Source organism: Ascidiella aspersa, chromosome 2 (assembly GCF_963924565.1).
Source record: "Ascidiella aspersa chromosome 2, kaAscAspe10.2, whole genome shotgun sequence".
NCBI lineage: Eukaryota > Metazoa > Chordata > Ascidiacea > Phlebobranchia > Ascidiidae > Ascidiella > Ascidiella aspersa.
Window position 1 is genome coordinate 18263872 of NC_139448.1, and position 19002 is coordinate 18282873.

The 19002-nt window shown below is 34.8% G+C and overlaps 1 protein-coding gene across 1 annotated transcript; it reads right to left on the bottom strand.

Moving 5' to 3' along the window:
- Positions 1-8293: 8293 nt before the first annotated feature.
- Positions 8294-17934, bottom strand: LOC146164161 (alpha-1A adrenergic receptor-like). Its single transcript, XM_083382486.1, has 7 exons — positions 17807-17934; positions 15792-15923; positions 15016-15145; positions 14679-14807; positions 12978-13473; positions 8539-8680; positions 8294-8430 (listed from the first exon to the last, which is right to left on the bottom strand). Exons 1-7 carry the CDS (start codon positions 17890-17892, stop codon positions 8328-8330), a joined length of 1218 nt encoding a protein of 405 aa, XP_083238612.1. The 5' UTR covers positions 17893-17934; the 3' UTR covers positions 8294-8327.
- Positions 17935-19002: the final 1068 nt, after the last annotated feature.

A 19002-nucleotide genomic window follows, 5' to 3' on the forward strand; every position in this document is an offset into this window, starting at 1 on the left:
TTCGCCAGTAGGCCTATAAACTAAATGAACGATAAAATTTATCGTGCTTCGTTAAACAGTTTTTACAATTTTTAGTAAACACTCTGATGTGGCTTAAACGTTTTTTATTTTATTGCCGAAAAACAGTTTTCTTCTTGTTCTGGTTCGTTTACTTAAATGTGTAGAACAGCGGTTCCCAAACGCGGGCCAAACAGCAGTTTCAGAGGGTCCGCAAGAGAAGAGTCTTTAAGTTTTTAAACATTAGGCTTTAGGGCAGGGCTCGTCAACCTTTTTCTAGTCGCGGGCCAAAACCAAACTTGAAAAGGTCTCTGCGGGCCACACAAAATGATAAGTAAGAATTGTGTTATTATTATGTTAGAACAACTGTGAATCAGGCAGGCCTTGGATATTTTTTGCACTTAAAACGTGTTTAATTTCATTTCCAGAGGCAGCAAAGTGTTGACGCAAAGCGAATGAAAAGTGTAGTAAAACTACTTTGAGGGACGAGATAACATTTAAAGTTAATCTAGCTCAGTGTTTGTTCACTGTTTAAGTCAAGGCGCACTTGGCGAGCGTAGCGAACGTTTTTTTTTTTGGTAGACCGGAATTTATTTTAAATTTTTTGCAAGTTTTTATTACATTGCCGAAAACAGAAAAATGTTAAAAAATATATATGCGATATTTTTTAATACTTTTTGATACTTTTTCCCATTTTGCGAAACGCACTTGCTTGGCAGCCTTCCACGGCGCAACAGTAAAGAATCGCTTATCTAGTTAAAAAGGCACCATCAATGCGTAAACAAACCGGACGTATAATGAACATTTGCGCGAAGCGCGAAATTTTTGCAATTACGTATAGTTAGTCAAATAGTATATGTTAAATAGACTTGTGTCTAATTTGTCAAAGAGGCGGCGGGCCGGATGAATTGCATCGGCAGGTCGGATCCGGCCCGCGGGCCGTAAGTTGCCGACCCCTGCTTTAGGGAATGTTTTTAAACAATTGTCTATGTTTTAAACATTATCTGTCAGCATTATTGTCTTTAGTTATGCTTTATTATTCGATCATATAGCGTGTATTATAATGTATCTTGTGACATCATAAAGCATTTATTATATGCTGTATTACCTGTTATCAGCGAATCGTTCGCGTTAGCTGGAAAGTTGTTACTTTTGAAAGAATCGTGACTGCACTAACAAGAAACATGGGTCAAATGACGCTTGAATTTTTATAGGGCCGCGAAATATCAAAATAATTGCAACGAGTCCAGCACCAGGGAAAATTTTCAGAAAAGTTTGGGAACCGCTGGTGCAGACAGTTGTTAACGCTTATTGCTCATATTCGGACGAGTTTACTATTTTTATAGTTTTTCAAATATTTTGACGTTTTATTTGTAAACTGGGCGACTTGGATTAATACTTTATTTTTATTCTTTAAAAAAATATTTATTTAAAATAGTTGACTCAATTTTTTTTATAAATGGCCTGACCGGCACGTGGTTAAACAAATTGCATAGCCTAAGGCCATTTAACATAAAAGTCTAAATTTTGCCACACGAAATTTTTAACAATATAAAAGTTTGTGTCAATTTCACATGTAGGCTTATAGCAGCACTTCGTCATATTGTTGTTTTACACAGAGAATTTTTGTTTTCATCGCTGTGTCAAATGGAAAATTTTCAGAAAATTCAATTGCCTAAATTCCTTGCAAACGATACACAATGTTTGCGTTATTTTTGCAGCCAATACACAATGTTTGCGTTATTTTTGCAGCCAATGTGCAAACGATACATTTTGACACAAATCCTTATGCGTCAGAGCAGTTTTTGAAAATAACGTACATCTGTTCCATACAAATAACATATGTTTTTAAAGCGCCGTCCAGCGCCGTCGTGCAAGCAAAGTTTATGTTTCCACAGCTCGTGGATTATATATTGTTGTTGTTTGTGCGAGCCGAGAAATGATTTTGCAATCGTATTTTGACGTAAAAATTGTATATTCGCGTCAGGCAAAAGTGTAAAAAAAGGGGTTTCAGGGAACCGCCCTTGTCACGTGACCTTTTGTTAAATATTGTAAGAATTAATGACGTAAATGACGTAAACCTTTTTTTGTCCACAGAAATTTTGCTAACTGATTTTCGTCTATAAATAGAGTGCTCAATCAATACACAATGGCTTTTACTCAGACAACAAACTCGAATGTTTTTGTGACTGAAGCAGATAGGGGATATTCAATTCGTAGTTATGAAGATCAGTATCGAATAAAGTCTTGTCCAGTTATCAGGATCAAATTACAAGTTGTTCTGCTGTTGAACCAAACCAGTCAAGTATGAAGCAGAAGATGAACAATTCAATTTGAATGCAGTATCTACATTGTAGTCGTAAGATTGATACATCGAGGCACAAAAGGCAATTAAGTGAGTACTCATTATCAACTACATCTACAGGCTAACCAAAAAGTGATGTTACAGATTCCTCAGAGGGCTAAGACAGTTTAAAAAGTATTGTGAAAATTATACCACCAAAGTGCAGCGTTGTGTGTTGTTTCTGTAGTGGTACGACAAAATACTCCATTAGCCTATATAGAACAACACTTGGATAAGCGTGTCATTACAACTTTTACAAAAAAGTTAGCAAAAAATAGCAATAAGACCAGAGGCTGGATTACCGATTCCACTGTGGTTCAATCAAAAGCAACTTAAAAACCATTGACATAAAACAAGTGACCATCCTACTTGAAGTGAAGTGGATGATTAAACCTGTTGTAAACCAGAATATTTAGAAAGCTTGGTCAACATAACATATTAAAAGTGTTAGTGTATGACTCTTGGCTTAATATTTTGCCCTTGGCTAACATTCCTTCTACAAACAGAGACAAAAAAGGTCGTTAAGAAAACAACAACAAAATGCGACGTAATTGGTACCTAAAAATAAACACGACTTTTGAAATAAAACCAAAAAATAATATATAATGCAAGCCAGGCCTTTCAACTAAAAAAAACATGTTCAAGAAAACTTTCAACTAAAAAAAACATATTCAAGAATGTATATATATATACGGGACGTTTTAATTATCTACAAATTGACCTAATTAAGTGACACTTTTGTTTGGTCATATTTCCAATTTCGCGGCATTTGCGGGCAATTGTCCTTTGTTCTAGCTTCCATGAATGATTGCCTAAAAAATCGATAAACGAATTCACGTTTGTCATTGATTTGCCAAGAGCTCTTAAAAACAACTCATTTGTTTAGTTTTTTTGAAAAACAAGTTGTCATAGTTAGTGCGAATAATGTTCCAGTAACGCCTGGCAAATTGATTGCCGAATGTAAAGTTTATCACAGAATGCATAAAGGTAAATATTAGTTTAAGCAAGTATTTGAACTACACATGGGGGCGGATTTTTGGCTACGTATTGCATTTTTTCTGTTTTTTGGCATGTTTCAGATCGAAATTTGGTACAAGTTTTACAGCAAAAGCTACATAGGCTATTAGAAACTTATAAATTCGTAATACGGCGAAGTGTGTAGATGAGCTTTTGATGGTTTAAGGGTCTGCCTCCACGTGTCTTGAATTGAGAGTGGGAACAAAATTAAAGATTAAGAATTGGTCATAATATTTTTAGATATATAAATTGTTAACGGTCACTCTTGTTTTAACAAACAACATCAATTTTATTAATGGAACCGGTAGTGGTGGTTTGTATTTAAGGAATAGAGGTGGAGGAAATTGTTTTGGGTAAGGGTAAGGTGAGGAATGATTTTTGTTTTGGGAGTAGTGGTTATTAAAGTATGGATTTGTTGATTCTAAAGCAATAGGAGAAGTTTTAACGGGGATTTTTAAACAGGGGTTAATAGTGGGTTTCAGACAACGAATTTTTGTATTGTCATGTAAAATTAAAACATTTCAACTTTCAGGTAACCAATTTTTGTATTCAAGTCATGTAAATTAAAACATTTCAACTGAAAGTATAGTGAACATAATACATAGTATGTAAAATTAAGCTAAATATTCTGGATTGTAACTTTGGAAAGCAGGGAAGGTTTTTTGAGGAGGGTTAGGGTTTTTTAGGAGTAATGAAAAAATCATAAATACAAATTGAGATGCAACGGTACACTTTAATTTAGAAAGAGAGTTACGCAAGCTTGTTCAAAGTAGGAGGTCAAAACAAACTATCACCTGACAAATAATGCAACAACTGCAATTCCTTCTAATTTTATTGTTTATAGTTTATCTTAACTAAGTCATTTTAATAGCGTCGACAATTCGCGCTCAACCTATAGCCAAAGAGTACCGACCCGACAATCAACAGAAAAGCAACGTTGACTTTTGGAAATTAATCAACATATGTTCCATATTGATAGCTGTGGTTTCCATAATTCTGAGCATAAGTTCATCAGTTCAGGTAAGATTTACAAGGATTAAACAGAAACAAAATAAGTTTACAAAATGCAGGTACAACGGCATTTTAAATTCAGGTGAATGGACTTCAGCCAAATGCAGAAGACCCAGCCGCCATTGGAAATGAAAATGCCATAAACTGGAAACAACTTTACTCTGGCTTGAAAGATGAAACTGGTAATTTGCTTTTAATTGTTTATAGAAGGGATGGCCAATGCACCGTGTTTTATTCCAATATCGATTTGAAATTGTTAAACATTTCTTGTTTATTGAGTCACATGTCGGTTTAAATCGCTGCATTTGTGAACAAGTGCAAGTGCATGAAGTTGTTCCTTTTCGATTTAAATTGTGATCTGGAGTTATCACCACCAGTAAAATAAGTTAACTATACGCCGTACCATGTAAACACTCTTGTTTAAATCACTTATGTCATAGGTATTTTTTTCACTTAGACAGGGCATGTATTAGCTCTTCTGTAAATCTAAAATACTATCGAATAACACTGTGTTGAGGCAATCAGATATTAAAATGTAGTTTATGTATTTTTTTATTCAGACAGACTGAAAAAAGAAATAAGCTACGCTAAGGATGAAAGAGAGAATCTTCAACGAGACCTTCAAGATATTAAATCAAAGTTTAAGGACGTTAAAAAAACTGACAAAAAAGTTTGGAAAAAGGGTTGTCCACAAAATGGCATCACAAATGGAACTGTATGCTACTTACGCGTTAAAGAGAAAGAAACTTATACTGGGGCCATAACAGCTTGCTTCGGCCAGGTACCAGCATTAAACTCGAGAAAAAACATTTGAATTTTTTATGAAAATTTTCATTCCCCGTCAAAAAAATCCTCAAAACTCCCTTCCTATGAGATGGGTTTAAACTTGTTTTGCTTTCGTTGAAAACGGCTTGACTTGGACTGTCAAAAATGACCTATTTACAACTAATGTTTTTTCTTATGAGTTTAACAATATTTTTGTAATATTATCCAAAAAAATATAAATTAGCTGAATGACCAACGCCAAGTCGGTTATATTTGTCTGTTATTTAAACATTGAGTTATGTTAACGTGACAATAAACTTTTACACAAGGACCTTTAGGATTTCAAACACCTCCGTAACTTCACTTAACACAGAAATCTCTTGATCATTGTTTACACGCAGAATAACAATTCTATGAATAAACAAAACACTTTTTCAGGGTGGAAATCTTGCTGTGATTAGGGATACCGACACCTTAAAAGACGTCACTTCAATGTTTGATCAACCGTTTTTTGTCGGAGTGAAGTACAACAATACCGCAAGTATAATTTTTTGAACGTTTACAGCTTACCTGTACACAGGGCCGGATTAAGCCCTTTAAGTGCCCAGAGCACAAATATTTGGTGCGCTCTCGTTTTACAATACAAAAAGAATTTCATTTCAAAAACTTTTAAAATATAACGAGGAAAGCTAATGGAAAATATAATCTTAAAGGGGTATTGCGACCGGGAGTCGGATGTGTACTCGGACTCAATAGAACGCTCAAATTGGACCAAAAGTCCGAATTTTATTCGAACTTTGATCTTTCTCTAATTTAGGTCCTGTTGGTGGATTGAAAAACTATAGCCCGATCTAAAAAAATAGCACTAATCAACGACAAAGTAATATCTAACATTACCAAGCTTTCGCACCACTATGCAATAGCAGTTTTACCAAATAGTAAAAATAATGTTAGCACGAAATACCGTCGCAAGCGTTTAGACCAGCGGTTCCCAAACTTTTAAATGTGTTAAACATAGTCTCATTCTAATGTTTAAAAACATTCGTTAATGACTAATGTTTAAAAAATTAAAGACTAACTTTCTTGCGGACCCTCTGAAACTGTTGTACGGACCCCAGTAAGACTTGTCTTGGACTTAAGTGTTTTCACAATTGTCTTACCTGGGACTTAAATTCCAAAAAACGACTTGTTTATAACTCTGTCATGACTATTGACGTTAGGCGAACCCAAGTTTGGAGAAACGATCGAGGCCTTATATCCCTGATTACTATGTTTAAATACCTAAAAGCATATTTTTTCCTCAGTAGGAAACCTGTTTTGTATTTTTTTCTCTTAATTACGGTTTGATTGGGTTTTGTATAGCCCTTCTCTGTGGCCTAAGCCCCGGGTATAAAAAACAAAGTTTTATATTACCGGTATATACTTTAATTAAACAAGACTAGGGCAGGGGTGAAAGTAAAAACAAATTCTTACCGAAACGCATAAAAAATTCCAGACATGACGTCACAAAGTTACGCCATAAAAGAAAAAAGTAGCCTGTATATTCAAGGAGATAGAGGAATAGCCTGGTTAAAAAAGAACATTTTTTACCGACACGGCGTACAAAAATCAGTTTATCGGACCGCCGTCCCGGCTTACGTTCACCACTGGACCAGGGGATCTGAAACTGAGGTCCGTAAACCTGGTACGTGAACTATTTTTTGTGAGAGGGGTGGGGGCACTAAAGGATTTGTTAAAATCCTAGCGAATAATTTAACAAAAAAATAAGTTTTTCAAAAAAAAAGAACAACACAGAATGTACGGTACTGGTTGCTATATATTTTGTCAGAGGGGTGTGGTGCGATACTATATTGGTGTTATATGTTTCTCTCTTCTATTGATCGTCGTATTATTCATACACTCTGTTTTTTCACGTTTCGGTGCTTTAGCAGGCAAAAAAGCTAATTTTTTTATTTTTCACAATATTTTAATTTTTTATGTTTACTTTTCCCCTTAAAGCCGTTAAAAAAACTTAGACAGAGTTTAACAATTTATCGTCTAAATAAATTGCCTATTTACGGGGGTAAAATTCTGGTTATACTAAGTGATTCTCCAAAATTGGTAAAAGATTTCGATACAACAATTCCTTGTATATTACTTGTAACATTGGAATTACCCACATTATTTTTCTGGATTTAGGTTAGCTACCAAACCTTGGGTATGAAAAAGTATACTTCTTATATAATAAAAGCAGATCTTACCCCACCAAAAACACTCCTTGGTTTAAGGGGCACAAAATTTGTTCATATAAACGAATTTGTAAGAGTCCTTGACGGTTGCAAATATTTCATGTTCCTACATAATTTACTTCGACGTTGAAAGTAATTTATAGAATTCTCTAGAGATAAAATCTATACACAAAGTCATACAAAAACAACATGCTACCGAATATTTTTTCGAGTCACATAAGTTAACTTATGTCAACTTATTCTAGAATCTAAATACATTTCTGCTAAACACACAAATCCTTTATAATATTAAAACAATATAACAACGTCCTATTCAGAATTAAAATCTTAGTTTTATTTGACTAAAATCCTCTAAGCACGGTGACAAATTTGTAGGTTATGATGTTTTTGTTTGAAAATTAATAAAAAAATAGTGTTGAAAATTGTTTTGCTTATTAAAACGTGTAACGACCCTATTGTGAATTTAAAAATATAAACAGTTTAGTTGTTTTTAAAATAATGTTTTCTAAGAAATTCTCGTAGAGATTAAAACACAAACTTTACTTTAAGATTTGTGGAAGACGAGCTTGGGAGATGATGCTGACTTTCTTCCATGGGCCATCGATTACAAAGGATCGGGCGGTGACTGCGTTTATGCCTTCAGGGGTTTATTCAAACAGTGGCACTGTCATGCAAACCTTGAGTTCTTGTGTCAAGTATAGTACGGTATATAAAAACAACCTTTATAACTTTGCGTCAACGTTATTTGCAATAAAAGAATATTAAGAATGTTTGTATGTGCATTTTTAACGCAACATGTTTTAGGTGACTTTAACCTAGAAGAATGACAAGAATACTTTAAACTAACCGTTGAGGTTACATACTTTCACAACCAAAAGCGTCATAACTTTTATAATATTTATTTTCATAGTTTTTATACAATATGTAAATGGCAAAAACAAAGGTTTTTTTAAGTTCCAGATATATCATATATTGCTTGATGTTCCAACAGACTTATGGTTGTGCGGTTTCAGATTGCGCTTCCGTAGCAGCCATCGTAGAAAGATTTTTGTTTCGTTTCGCATTTTTCTGTAAAATAATATTTCAAATAATGCCTCATGCTGCCCAATGGTTCATTTTTGTAGCTACTATTTGTTAAATTTAGAGATATTATTTATCCGATTTCGGGGCACTTACGCAGATGCTAAGTTGTAAAATATTGGATTAAGGCACTCCGAAAACCTCAGAAGCATGTACTGGACCATGGCGAATCTCCAATCAAACGCGTTAATCTCGTTGTTGCTGCTGCTCAGCGTAAGGCCCGTGTAAAAGTGGAAAGCTGTATTCAAAATATAAGTAAAAAATCAAAATAAAATAAATTTTATATAAGAGTCCAGGACTGAGGAGTCGGACTCGGTACTAAGGAAAACTGTGTATATCCGATACCTGAGTCCGATATTCCTTGCGTAGTAGGCCTAACGATTCGAAACTGATAAAGCCGAAAACCAGTGGTTTTTAGCCGCGGCTTGTAGATGCTTTAATTAACATTTTAAAAATGAGTCATTGCCTTTTCTAAACAGGCTTGATATTCTATTGCACTTAAATACATTTGTTACCCTACAGTGGCGCACCAGTGCGCAATATCTTTAGTACAGGAGTGCTTAAACTCGTGTCCATCGACCTATTATGGGTACATAAACTAGTTTTAGGATGACCATGAAGACCTAATTATGTATGAGTGTATTATTTAAAAAGTGATAAATTTTGAAAACAAACGTTATAGAGCTTTTCGCTACAAATCTACCTCCATCCTAATCTAACACGAGTTATGTGCCTTTAGATAAATTTACAATTTCCACGCTTAGTACCACTAAGTATTAAAAATATTTGGTCAATACGTCGTGGGCACCATGGCTTCCACATTTAAGCATTCGAAGGTTTGACGAAAATGGTTGTTATTTTTCACTTCATATGATCCGCCAGCCAAATATTTATGATTAATACGGCCTAAACTGAACCATGGGTGGCCAATTGTTCTACAAAGGGACCAATCACTGTAAAAAATGCAGTAAAATTCTTAATTTTATTGACTTGATTAATTATTATTACCTCAAGAAACATTAAAAGTTATTTAAAAATTATACATATACATATAGTAATAGTTATAGAACTTTCGTTTGGGTGAATTTTCTTTAAAGTTAAATATATATTTGGCTTAACGTTTAAGAAACTCTCTAAACCATAATGCGGTAACTTGCTTCTAGCCAAGTGGTTAGCAGCCTGGCGGTCGCGACCGTCAAGGGTGTCGCAAGGTATTGTCTGGCGTCGCCGTGCAATTTTTATAAAGGAAAACTAACAGGTATTAAAACAAAAAACTATAAAAATGGCAGTAGACAGAGCAAAAGCACACGCCAGCTAAACAAATGTTTTGGGACGTTGGTATGAGAAAACTAATTCATTTCGGCAAGCCGGAAATTTATATTTGGCGAAGCCGAATTAACATTTATCTAATTTGGCAAAAATGTAATTGGAATAGGGCTGTTGTACGTTCGATATTATGTATTTTTATTAAGACATAAAACATGCAATAATGTAAACAGATATTTTGAGTTAAAAAAATCTAGAATTGGGACAAAACAGAACCACAGAGAAAAATTACAGTTACATATTTTTCAAATGCCAAAAAATCTACTTTTCTTAAGACCCATGACCTGTCCAACACTTAGAAAGTAGCAAATATAATCTAGTGGCCTAGACACCGATAACTATTAAAAATTAATAGCCCATAATAACTTGCAAATCGCAAAATGACGAAACATATTTGTGTGTAATTTTAAAGTAAGATATAGGACTGCTTAAATAAAGAATTACCACCAAGCGTAACATGTTACCATAAAAATTACTGAACAAAAAGTTTAATATTGTAATAGTACCCACGCGGCCCCCGGTTAAGAACCACTACTGTAAAAGAATAAAAGATCATCTACATACCGCATGTTAAGTCAAGTAACGAACGTATATTCGAACATAAAAAAATCTTTTTTACATGTACAAAGAATCACAGCAAATTGGCGAATAATGGCAATCTTGGTCAACACGTACAGTACAAATATATATCTATCGGTATCTTTCGCAATTTTTGTTATATTTTATTTGCTCGTCCGTTTATTAAATCAAGCTGGTAAATAAGCTATGTATAGAACCTTGCTAAGTAACTAATTGTTGGAATTTGTGTTTACCAAAACTAAAGTAAATCTGTGGCAAAACTATATTCATTGATTTGACCTGATTCACAAAAGTTATTGATGTGTTAACTTTTTTGTCCTTACTTTTGTGCTTGTTGCCATTTTTTGTTTAGAAATCGTGTTTCCGCCATGTCAACATGCTTCGCTCGGTCACCGTGCTACGTAAAAGTACTTTGTTATCGTGTTACGTGCTTAATTGGCGCCATTATACCAGGATTTAGAGACTGTCGTCATTATACGTTAGGGCAAGCACGTTTTTTCTAGGTGACAACCCCATCTTTCAGACTTAGCCTGGAGGTGCTCTGAATCTACATACGGTAATACGATTCGGATTGTTTCCAAAATAGAAAGAATGTTCGGAAATAATATGCATAACTATACAAAGACACATATGGCTTCAATATGCGTCTATCGGCGCACATAAAAAGCTACATTGTGCGTTGACAAATCAGTGGACTAACGTACCTATTATCATTTTATTAATTCTATTTCTCTTTACTCTGAGTTCAAAAAAACCCTTAGCTAAAAGACAGATTTGAATAACATCCAAATCTGAACAAACCTAACTCGTAATGAATGACATTCTACCGATTAGTAAGCGTATCTCTTTTATTTGCTGAAAGTGTGACGGGTCCGTTTGCATTAAAATTTTTGCCAAAAAAACAGATAAAGCCTGAAAAACAGACAAACCAAATAAATGCTTTATTTCGCGGCCTATAGATTCCATTTAGTTTTTGCATATTTCTCATTATTACTTCTTTAATCACTTAATGTTGTGACGCAACTTATCTTTATTTCTGAAAAATGGCATACCCAAAACAAAAAAGTGGAATCAGCCCATGATCCTTTTATAAATATGCTGTTGCTACCAGGCATAGTATATTTAAAATAGGTTCGTCTAGTATATATTTCTTCAACCAACGTTTCGGCTTACTATACGGCAAGCCTTCGTAAGGGACTGACACACACAGCCAACAGGACGCAAATAAAATGACACAAAGTCTGACAAAGGCTTGCCGTATAGTAAGCCGAATTTGGTTTGAAAGTTTATTTTAAAATGATCCTTTTATGTTTAACGGACATTCATTTTTTAAGCTTTTTCGGTACGCACTTCTGTGTTTCACAAATTTTGTTGGGGTAAAAAATACACTTTTTAGCTCCAAAGTTACAATTACAATAGACAGATGATTTTATTGTGAATCTACTCTAAACAAAAATATTGGGTGGTGCCATTTTGCTTATTGGTAGACAATATTGACAAACCCAGGGTCCGTTGGGCTATGTAGTCTTTTTCTAAGATAAACGGTATCTGTGACAAACTGAATGTAAACACTTTGTCGACGTGCTACGTGAAAGAACGTGTTCGCTGTTAATTGTGTTTACTGTGTGAATTTTAGCGTCGTCAGACCAGGATTTGAAAACTGTTGATATTGTACGTTAGGGCAAGGCGCGTAATTCTTCGTAAAAAAAACAGTTTGTTTGTCTTGTGCCATACACCCTCGTCAATTATTGACAAATTGTTTCAAAAATAGCAAGAAGATATGAATTATGCATAACTTAATAAAAAACATTTGTGGCTTTCCTTTCGGCGATTAAAATGTTGAACAAACATTTCGATTATCACTTCACTATTTTTTAGTGCCATTTGATATATCTATTTATTTCGCTTTGTATTTAATAAGGGTCAGGCAAATACGATTGAGATGGGAATAACATGAACGTAAATATATTTCTAATTTCGGGAAAATGCAAATGTTACCAACTGAATGCCGGAGTATGATCTAATCCTCCGAAAAAATATATGAACAACCTTTTTTTCCAAAAACTCATCCCTAACTTCCTAACCCAACTTCTAACCGCACCCATAACCCCGATTTTTCTTGACAAATTATTGTCCATATTGCAAAAAAAATCATTCAACAGGTTTATGTTTGATTAATTTTCATATTCAAGAGTGTCTTGCTTTTAACCTAAAAGGGTTGAGACAGTTTTATTGAATTCGGATAAAAATGTTAGTACTTAAAATCGGATTCACGCGATGAGCGCTAAACTTTGCGGTTGCGTTTTGACGTACTGAACATAGTAAAAAATAGTATATGTGCGGGGAGACGACGGTCGGCATAACGTAATATTTAAGTACATGGTCTTAGAAATTAACATTTGCAAATCATGTATGAAATCATACAAGTATAAGAAAATGGAACGAATGGGGGAGAATGTTCTTGATTTACACTGCGTTTTTTTGCTGATAGTGTCAACCATAAAATTTGCTTGCAACCATAAAATTTTTTGCGTGTCAACCATAAAATTTTACAACGTTTTGCGAAGCCTGATTTATAGAACCTTTATGTTCTTCTGTATAAGGAACTACGTTTCTCGATACTTACTTACCGGTCAAGGGAACGTAGCCAACAAGGAATGATCCAACGATAAGCCAAAGCTGAATGATGGCCTGTCGGTCTTTTCGGTACCGCGCCAAGGCTCCATTCGAACTTTTACCAATATGCTGTTTATTCGGCACCGAATTGATGGAAGTGGCTGACGTAGTAATCGCCGTGTTTTCGTTAGATTCGGCCACCATTTTGGAAAGCGAGGTGAGCTGCGTACCGGAAAGTCGCTTGTCTCCGGGAGGACCTTTGCGCTTGAGGATAACCGCAATAGACACTGAGATCGAGATAATAACGGCGGCGGGGAGATAGAGAAAAAAGGCGTAAACGAACTGCACGTAGATCTGCCACGTTGGGATCCACTTCGGGTCAAGGCTACACGAAGCCCATCGAGCATTGTCTGGGTCGTTTTCGCGGTCAATATTTTTGACCGTATTAAAAAGGAAATGCGGGATGAACGCACAGAGAAAAGTTATTGTCCAAATGCTGGCAATCCAAATCTAAAAAAGTAAAAAAACACAAAGTTAAACCTTTATTCTTGAAAGAATATTTTAAGTGTCAGAACCTAACTTCTTGTATAAGTGAACTTACGCATAGGGATCATTACCTTTCCAAAAAGTTATGCTTGGATATACACCAGGAATGGCTAACCACTGACCAGTGGGTCATGACTTGACCTACCTCAGATTTGTAATGACCCATTTGTCTACATAGAATACCGAAATATAATAGTCAGACGAAATACAACAAAGAAAAAAAATTCCCAAACTGGATTTGTGTAACTGTTTTAGGGCAGGTCTTCTCAAACGCGATCCATTTGAAATGGCGAAATACAATTTTGGGGCCGCGAAAGATTATGTGTTATTAAGTTATTGTCTCGATTAATGGTATACAAATTTATTTTTTTTAATAGGTTCGCCAAGCAAAAAAATGTTTAGAAGCCTTAATTCAGGGTTTGTCAAGTGGGCTTATATTAAATTTGATTCCACAAACGTATATAGACAACTAAAAGCATTTTGCGAACCTCTGAAATCTGTGAAGGGTGCCAAAAAGTATAGGAAATTATAAGAACGTGGACTAAAAAAGTCGTTATCTGGGAACACCATATTGATGGAAAGCTTCGTGCTAAATTCGCATAAAAAATGTTGTAACTTTGTTAATTTTTTTTTTTTTTTAAATTCATGCAAATCTTAATTTTGTAATCGCAAAAAATGCATTACCCGATACTTGACATTTCATTTCGTTACCGATATCCGATATAAGTACCGCGATCCGATCCGATACCACATTACGTAATTTTTATAGCAAAACTAGCAAAATTAATGAAATTAAACGTTGCAAGGTAATATTCTCCAGAATATTTGGCCCAAATTTGCTTTGCATGAAAATGTTTAGTTACCTCCATTTGTTAATCTATTAGTGTTTTATTAATATGCCTTTCATTTCATGGTATCGCTGCGTATCATGACTGAAATTCGTATGCTAGTTTGAAATCGGATAAATAGCGATATCACCCTAGTATCGGACGAGTACCGATACTAAAAGCGAATTAAAAAGTTTCGCCATCCCTGCTACACACTAGTACTGCTCCCTATCTACTTATTTACCGCGTGTTTTCATATAGGCTATGTCAAATAAGTGTTATATATAATGGTATAGTACATATTACTAAATTTCGCAACAACTGATACGTAAGCAAACTTACATTCATATAACGCGGGGAAATGCGCTGAAAAACTGTTGGCCACTTGACGCCGATTAGTCTCAAAATAGCGAAAGACATGATATGCAAAGCAGTTGAAAAGGATGTCCAAAGGTCCACTCCCCAATAAAGCTGAATGATTTGAATAATTTTGGTAAGTTTTGGGAATTAAGCAAACAATTATAGCTGCGATTTTAGCTTTTTCTTTACATACAAGTTACTATATACTAACACCACTAAGTTTCTCTTTGTTTAGATTAGAGGGATTAAATAGAAAATATAAAACTGACGAAAAAAGGAATGTATGTATTTGTTTTGAAAACGCATTTAATCGGTATACCTTGCAAAAGAACTCCGGCCAACCAAAGTACAGAAATCCCCACGTTCGTCGGTACAAAAACAAAATGCTGATAAAAGCCGAAACGATATCTGACGCGCACATGCTTGTTATGAAGGTGTAGTATCTGTTCCTGTTTGACAATAATCACATAAAAGCAAATTATTTTTCACTGCTATTTTATACGTTTCGAATGGAAAAAATGTATCAAGATAATTATTACTCGAGTGGAAAAAGTATCAAGATAATAAGGGGATAAATTGTGATTGGAATAAAATAATTTGTATTATTCACGACTAAAAAATACAGTTAAAAAGAGAATTTCGTGTAAGCCAACCTTTATATTAACTAAATAAAAACAAAGTTTTTTTCTTGAAGTGTCTTTGGCGCTCCCCTTGCAAACCCTTCGCGTCTATAGTTTACGAACCCCTGCCCTATATCAAATTTTATTTAAACAATACTTCGGTCGCGATCCTGTGCGACAGTATGTGTTTTGATCGCTGTCAACACGTTCATTCCAAGTAGATAAAAACGAAAAAGACTATAGGCGAACAAATATTGGTTTGTGCAGAAATAAATTTATCTTTAACCCAAACTGGGTTCAACCCATCGCCTGTGGATCGACGAAGCTGTTTCAGGAGTTCGACGGAACGTCCACTGAAACAATGACATACGGCCTACTCAAAGCTGTATTTCTACACAAATTCCTTGATTATTTTACTCTCCCACAAATCGCGTTTCTCGAAACATGCAGGCTATATTAGAGAACCTATACTCACTTCAACTTATTTGAAGTTCCAATTACTGCTATTGTTATAGAGTTCGCCGTAACTCCAAAAATAAAGAAAACTCCAAGAACCACACTCGATGCAATCACCCAGCCATCATTATAGGGCAACACATATATGTACCTGACGAAAAAAATAATAACTTGGTATGAATGTTAATAAGCCACTAATCTTGGGTACATGAACAAGTGTGTATTATTAATCTATAGTGGTGTCGGCTTAAAAGTTAGTAATACATGGTTCAAAAATTTAAGAATTGTCTCGAAACCAAAATAAGCTAATCGTATAAACTATAAACTAAGTAGCAAACTGCAAACTAGCATTATGATAAATGGCAGCTTCTGTGCCAATCAATTATTTTAGGGAAGAACTCAAAAAAAATGTCCAGTCAATGTAACACAAAGCTTCAGGTTTTTTAAGGCCTCCACACCAAGTGCAAACTGGTTTTGATCGATTTAGCGTGCAACCGCTTTGCGCAAGTATCAAGGGGCGTTAGGTTGTTTGTAAGTTGTAACTAATCACTTTATAGGAATTTCTTAACGCTGTGGTGGAAAATGTTGACCTTCAACGTATTCCACTGTACAAAAATTTAGCATATCAGACCCTAAAACTGCACACGAACTAAATTATAAATATGTCTAAAGGATTTCTAATGTTAGTTTAAAGGTCTTTGCGTTGGTTTTGCGTATCGAGACCTATAGTGTATACAAATAATAATAGCTTTGGATTACATTTTATATTGTTCTATGCAATGATCTACTTAAGCCAATGTTAAAAACTTAGCCTACTCTAACGCCAGTTATGATGTATGGGTGATATGCTTTGAATGAGAAGTTATCAAAGTAAGGAACGCGTATTCCAAGTGGTGGCTCACGCGAGAAAATGTTACTGTTATCCGAGAAAGTTACAAACAATGAAAGTAAGCACATAGAGTGTTAAATAAAAGTTTACAATAATACATGTTTTTGCATTTTGAATGCGCATATGCTTTATAAAGAATATGACACATATCTTAAATATGTATAACTGTTGACAATTTATTAATGAACGTTTTTCTTTACAAGTTCTTAAAGCAATCGTTTTTCAACAAGTTTTATTTTTATTTTAGCATCATAAGCGGCACTCAAACTAGGGGCCGTGCAATGTTTTGTAGTAGTCAACCCTTCCACTGGTTGCCTTGTCTTGGATCGCATGATGTTTACCGAACTTAATTTGCGTCACACTCTAGATCAGGTGTGTCCAACTCAAACATACCGGCGTGCCAATTTTTTATCTTATAACTTTTTTCCGTGCCAAAGTTTAGCAACTTTTTTTCTAATATTAAAAGCGCTTTTTATACAAAAAATAAAAACAGTATTTTGTTATAATATCAGAAGTAATTGTTTGTTTTCGTAATTGCTGAGATTGTTTTGTATTGTGAATAAACAATGACCATTGGCTGTATAACAAATTTAGCTCTTTTGACAATTGGCTGTATTTTGAGGGGGCTTGCGTGCCATTTTTAATAGGCCGCGTGCCACATTTGGCACACGTGCGACGTGCCTCATGTTGGACACCCCTGCTCTAGATCAGTGCTTCTTAAACTTTTTTAGTTTTGGTCACCCCTAGCATCAATCTCCAGATTTTATTGCATAGGTCATATATTTAGAACCACTTGGGCCTATTCAGCAAAAGCCGTTTTTTACCAAAAGAGCACAAAACAATCTTTTCATTGAAAGCAAATAGTAAAGATCAAGTTTTGGCATATAACTATAGTGTGGATTTTATTTCAAAATAAAAAAAATCTCATGGGTTTATCGAGTTGTTTCTTTGCCGAAAATTTTCAAATCTATAAGATATTCGTTATTATCTGCCGTTTCACAAACTACATGTTTCACTAAACATGTTAATTCATTGTCATGCATTAGCGCATTATTGTAAAACGCAAAAGCGCCTCGTTTCTTATTTTGATCGCAACAATTAGGCAAACAAAAAAAATCCATAAATATGAAAAATCGATATTCTACCGTGTTGAATTTTCGCTGGTATCCGATTCTAGCTGGGTTGTCGTATCCTTCCAGTTGACAAATCCAGAAACCGTGCTTTCCTCCATAACAATATTTGGTTTGTTAGTTCATATACCGTTGTCTACGAAACTCTCTACAAAACGTGTTGCACACAATATTATTTTGTTAAAGAAAATAAATGAATGCAGAGTTGTGAAACTGCATCACAATACTGTTAACAAATTTGAACAGACTGTAAACGTCAAAAATTCCAGAAAGTGTTTTTATAGCAAATAGCAAATAGTCCTGCTATACCGTAAAATTAACCTCAACAACTTCCCACTAAGCCACAAGTAGCGAGTAATAAAACTTCGCAACATTAAAGGCCGATTTTCTTCCCGGGTCACCGTCCGGTCGATTAATTACTAGCACCTTACAGCTTACGTGACTTGTTTTGCGTCACAAATGACATACTCTTGCTTGAAAGTGCTCGTTAATACCGTAAATGTCAAGCTTGGTTCGCATTTGCCTGTAAAATACAATTCACAGGTGATTGTTGAACCAAATCACGCTATATAGCTATATATTGCTTCCTCTGGAAGGCTATATGTTTGTTCTGCTACAGAACTCAACAGCACCTATACGTATATACGTGTATTGTCACGATATCTACGTGACAACGTGGTTGCGAACCACAATTAACCGCGGTTTCGTTTTGGCCTGCACGTAATCGCAGTGTTTACTGAGCTTCAAGGAAGTGGGTAAAGGTGCAAAAATTTCAATATGATGCCTTCACTAATTATATTTGGAGTTCGTGGGTCAGCGCATGTCTCGATAACGCAAGGAAAGTAATTACTCATCTTTTTATGACACAATGAAAAGGGTAGCGCGTACGTGCTCTAATTCACATAATCTCTAAAAAAAAAACTAATAGCGTGCAACACTTAATATTTTTTTTATAAGGACAATATTTATAATTTATTATAGGTATCGTTTACAGTTTACACGAACGAAAATTGGTTTGGCATACATTTTATGTTAGAAAATATAACCGGAATCAAGCGAAGAAAATTTCGCTGAAATGTTGCAAAAACAATTTAGCTAAAACGATAAATCAAACCAAGTACATATTTACAAATTAATAAAAAAGAAAACCATACGGTTTGACTGCACGATTCGGTATGTCTCTGGTAAGCTGCGTCCTTGGGTCCACTTTT

Excerpts from the sequence above, each read along its gene's own strand:
- LOC146164161 (XM_083382486.1), bottom strand. The coding sequence starts at position 17,892 with ATGGAGGAAAGCACGGTTTCTGGATTTGTCAACTGGAAGGATACGACA. Across the intron at positions 15,146-15,791 it reads GGAACTTCAAATAAGTTGAA|GAACAGATACTACACCTTCA; the intron begins GTGAGTATAGGT and ends ATTGTCAAACAG. Across the intron at positions 8,681-12,977 it reads TGGCTACGTTCCCTTGACCG|CTTTCCACTTTTACACGGGC; the intron begins GTAAGTAAGTAT and ends TTTTGAATACAG.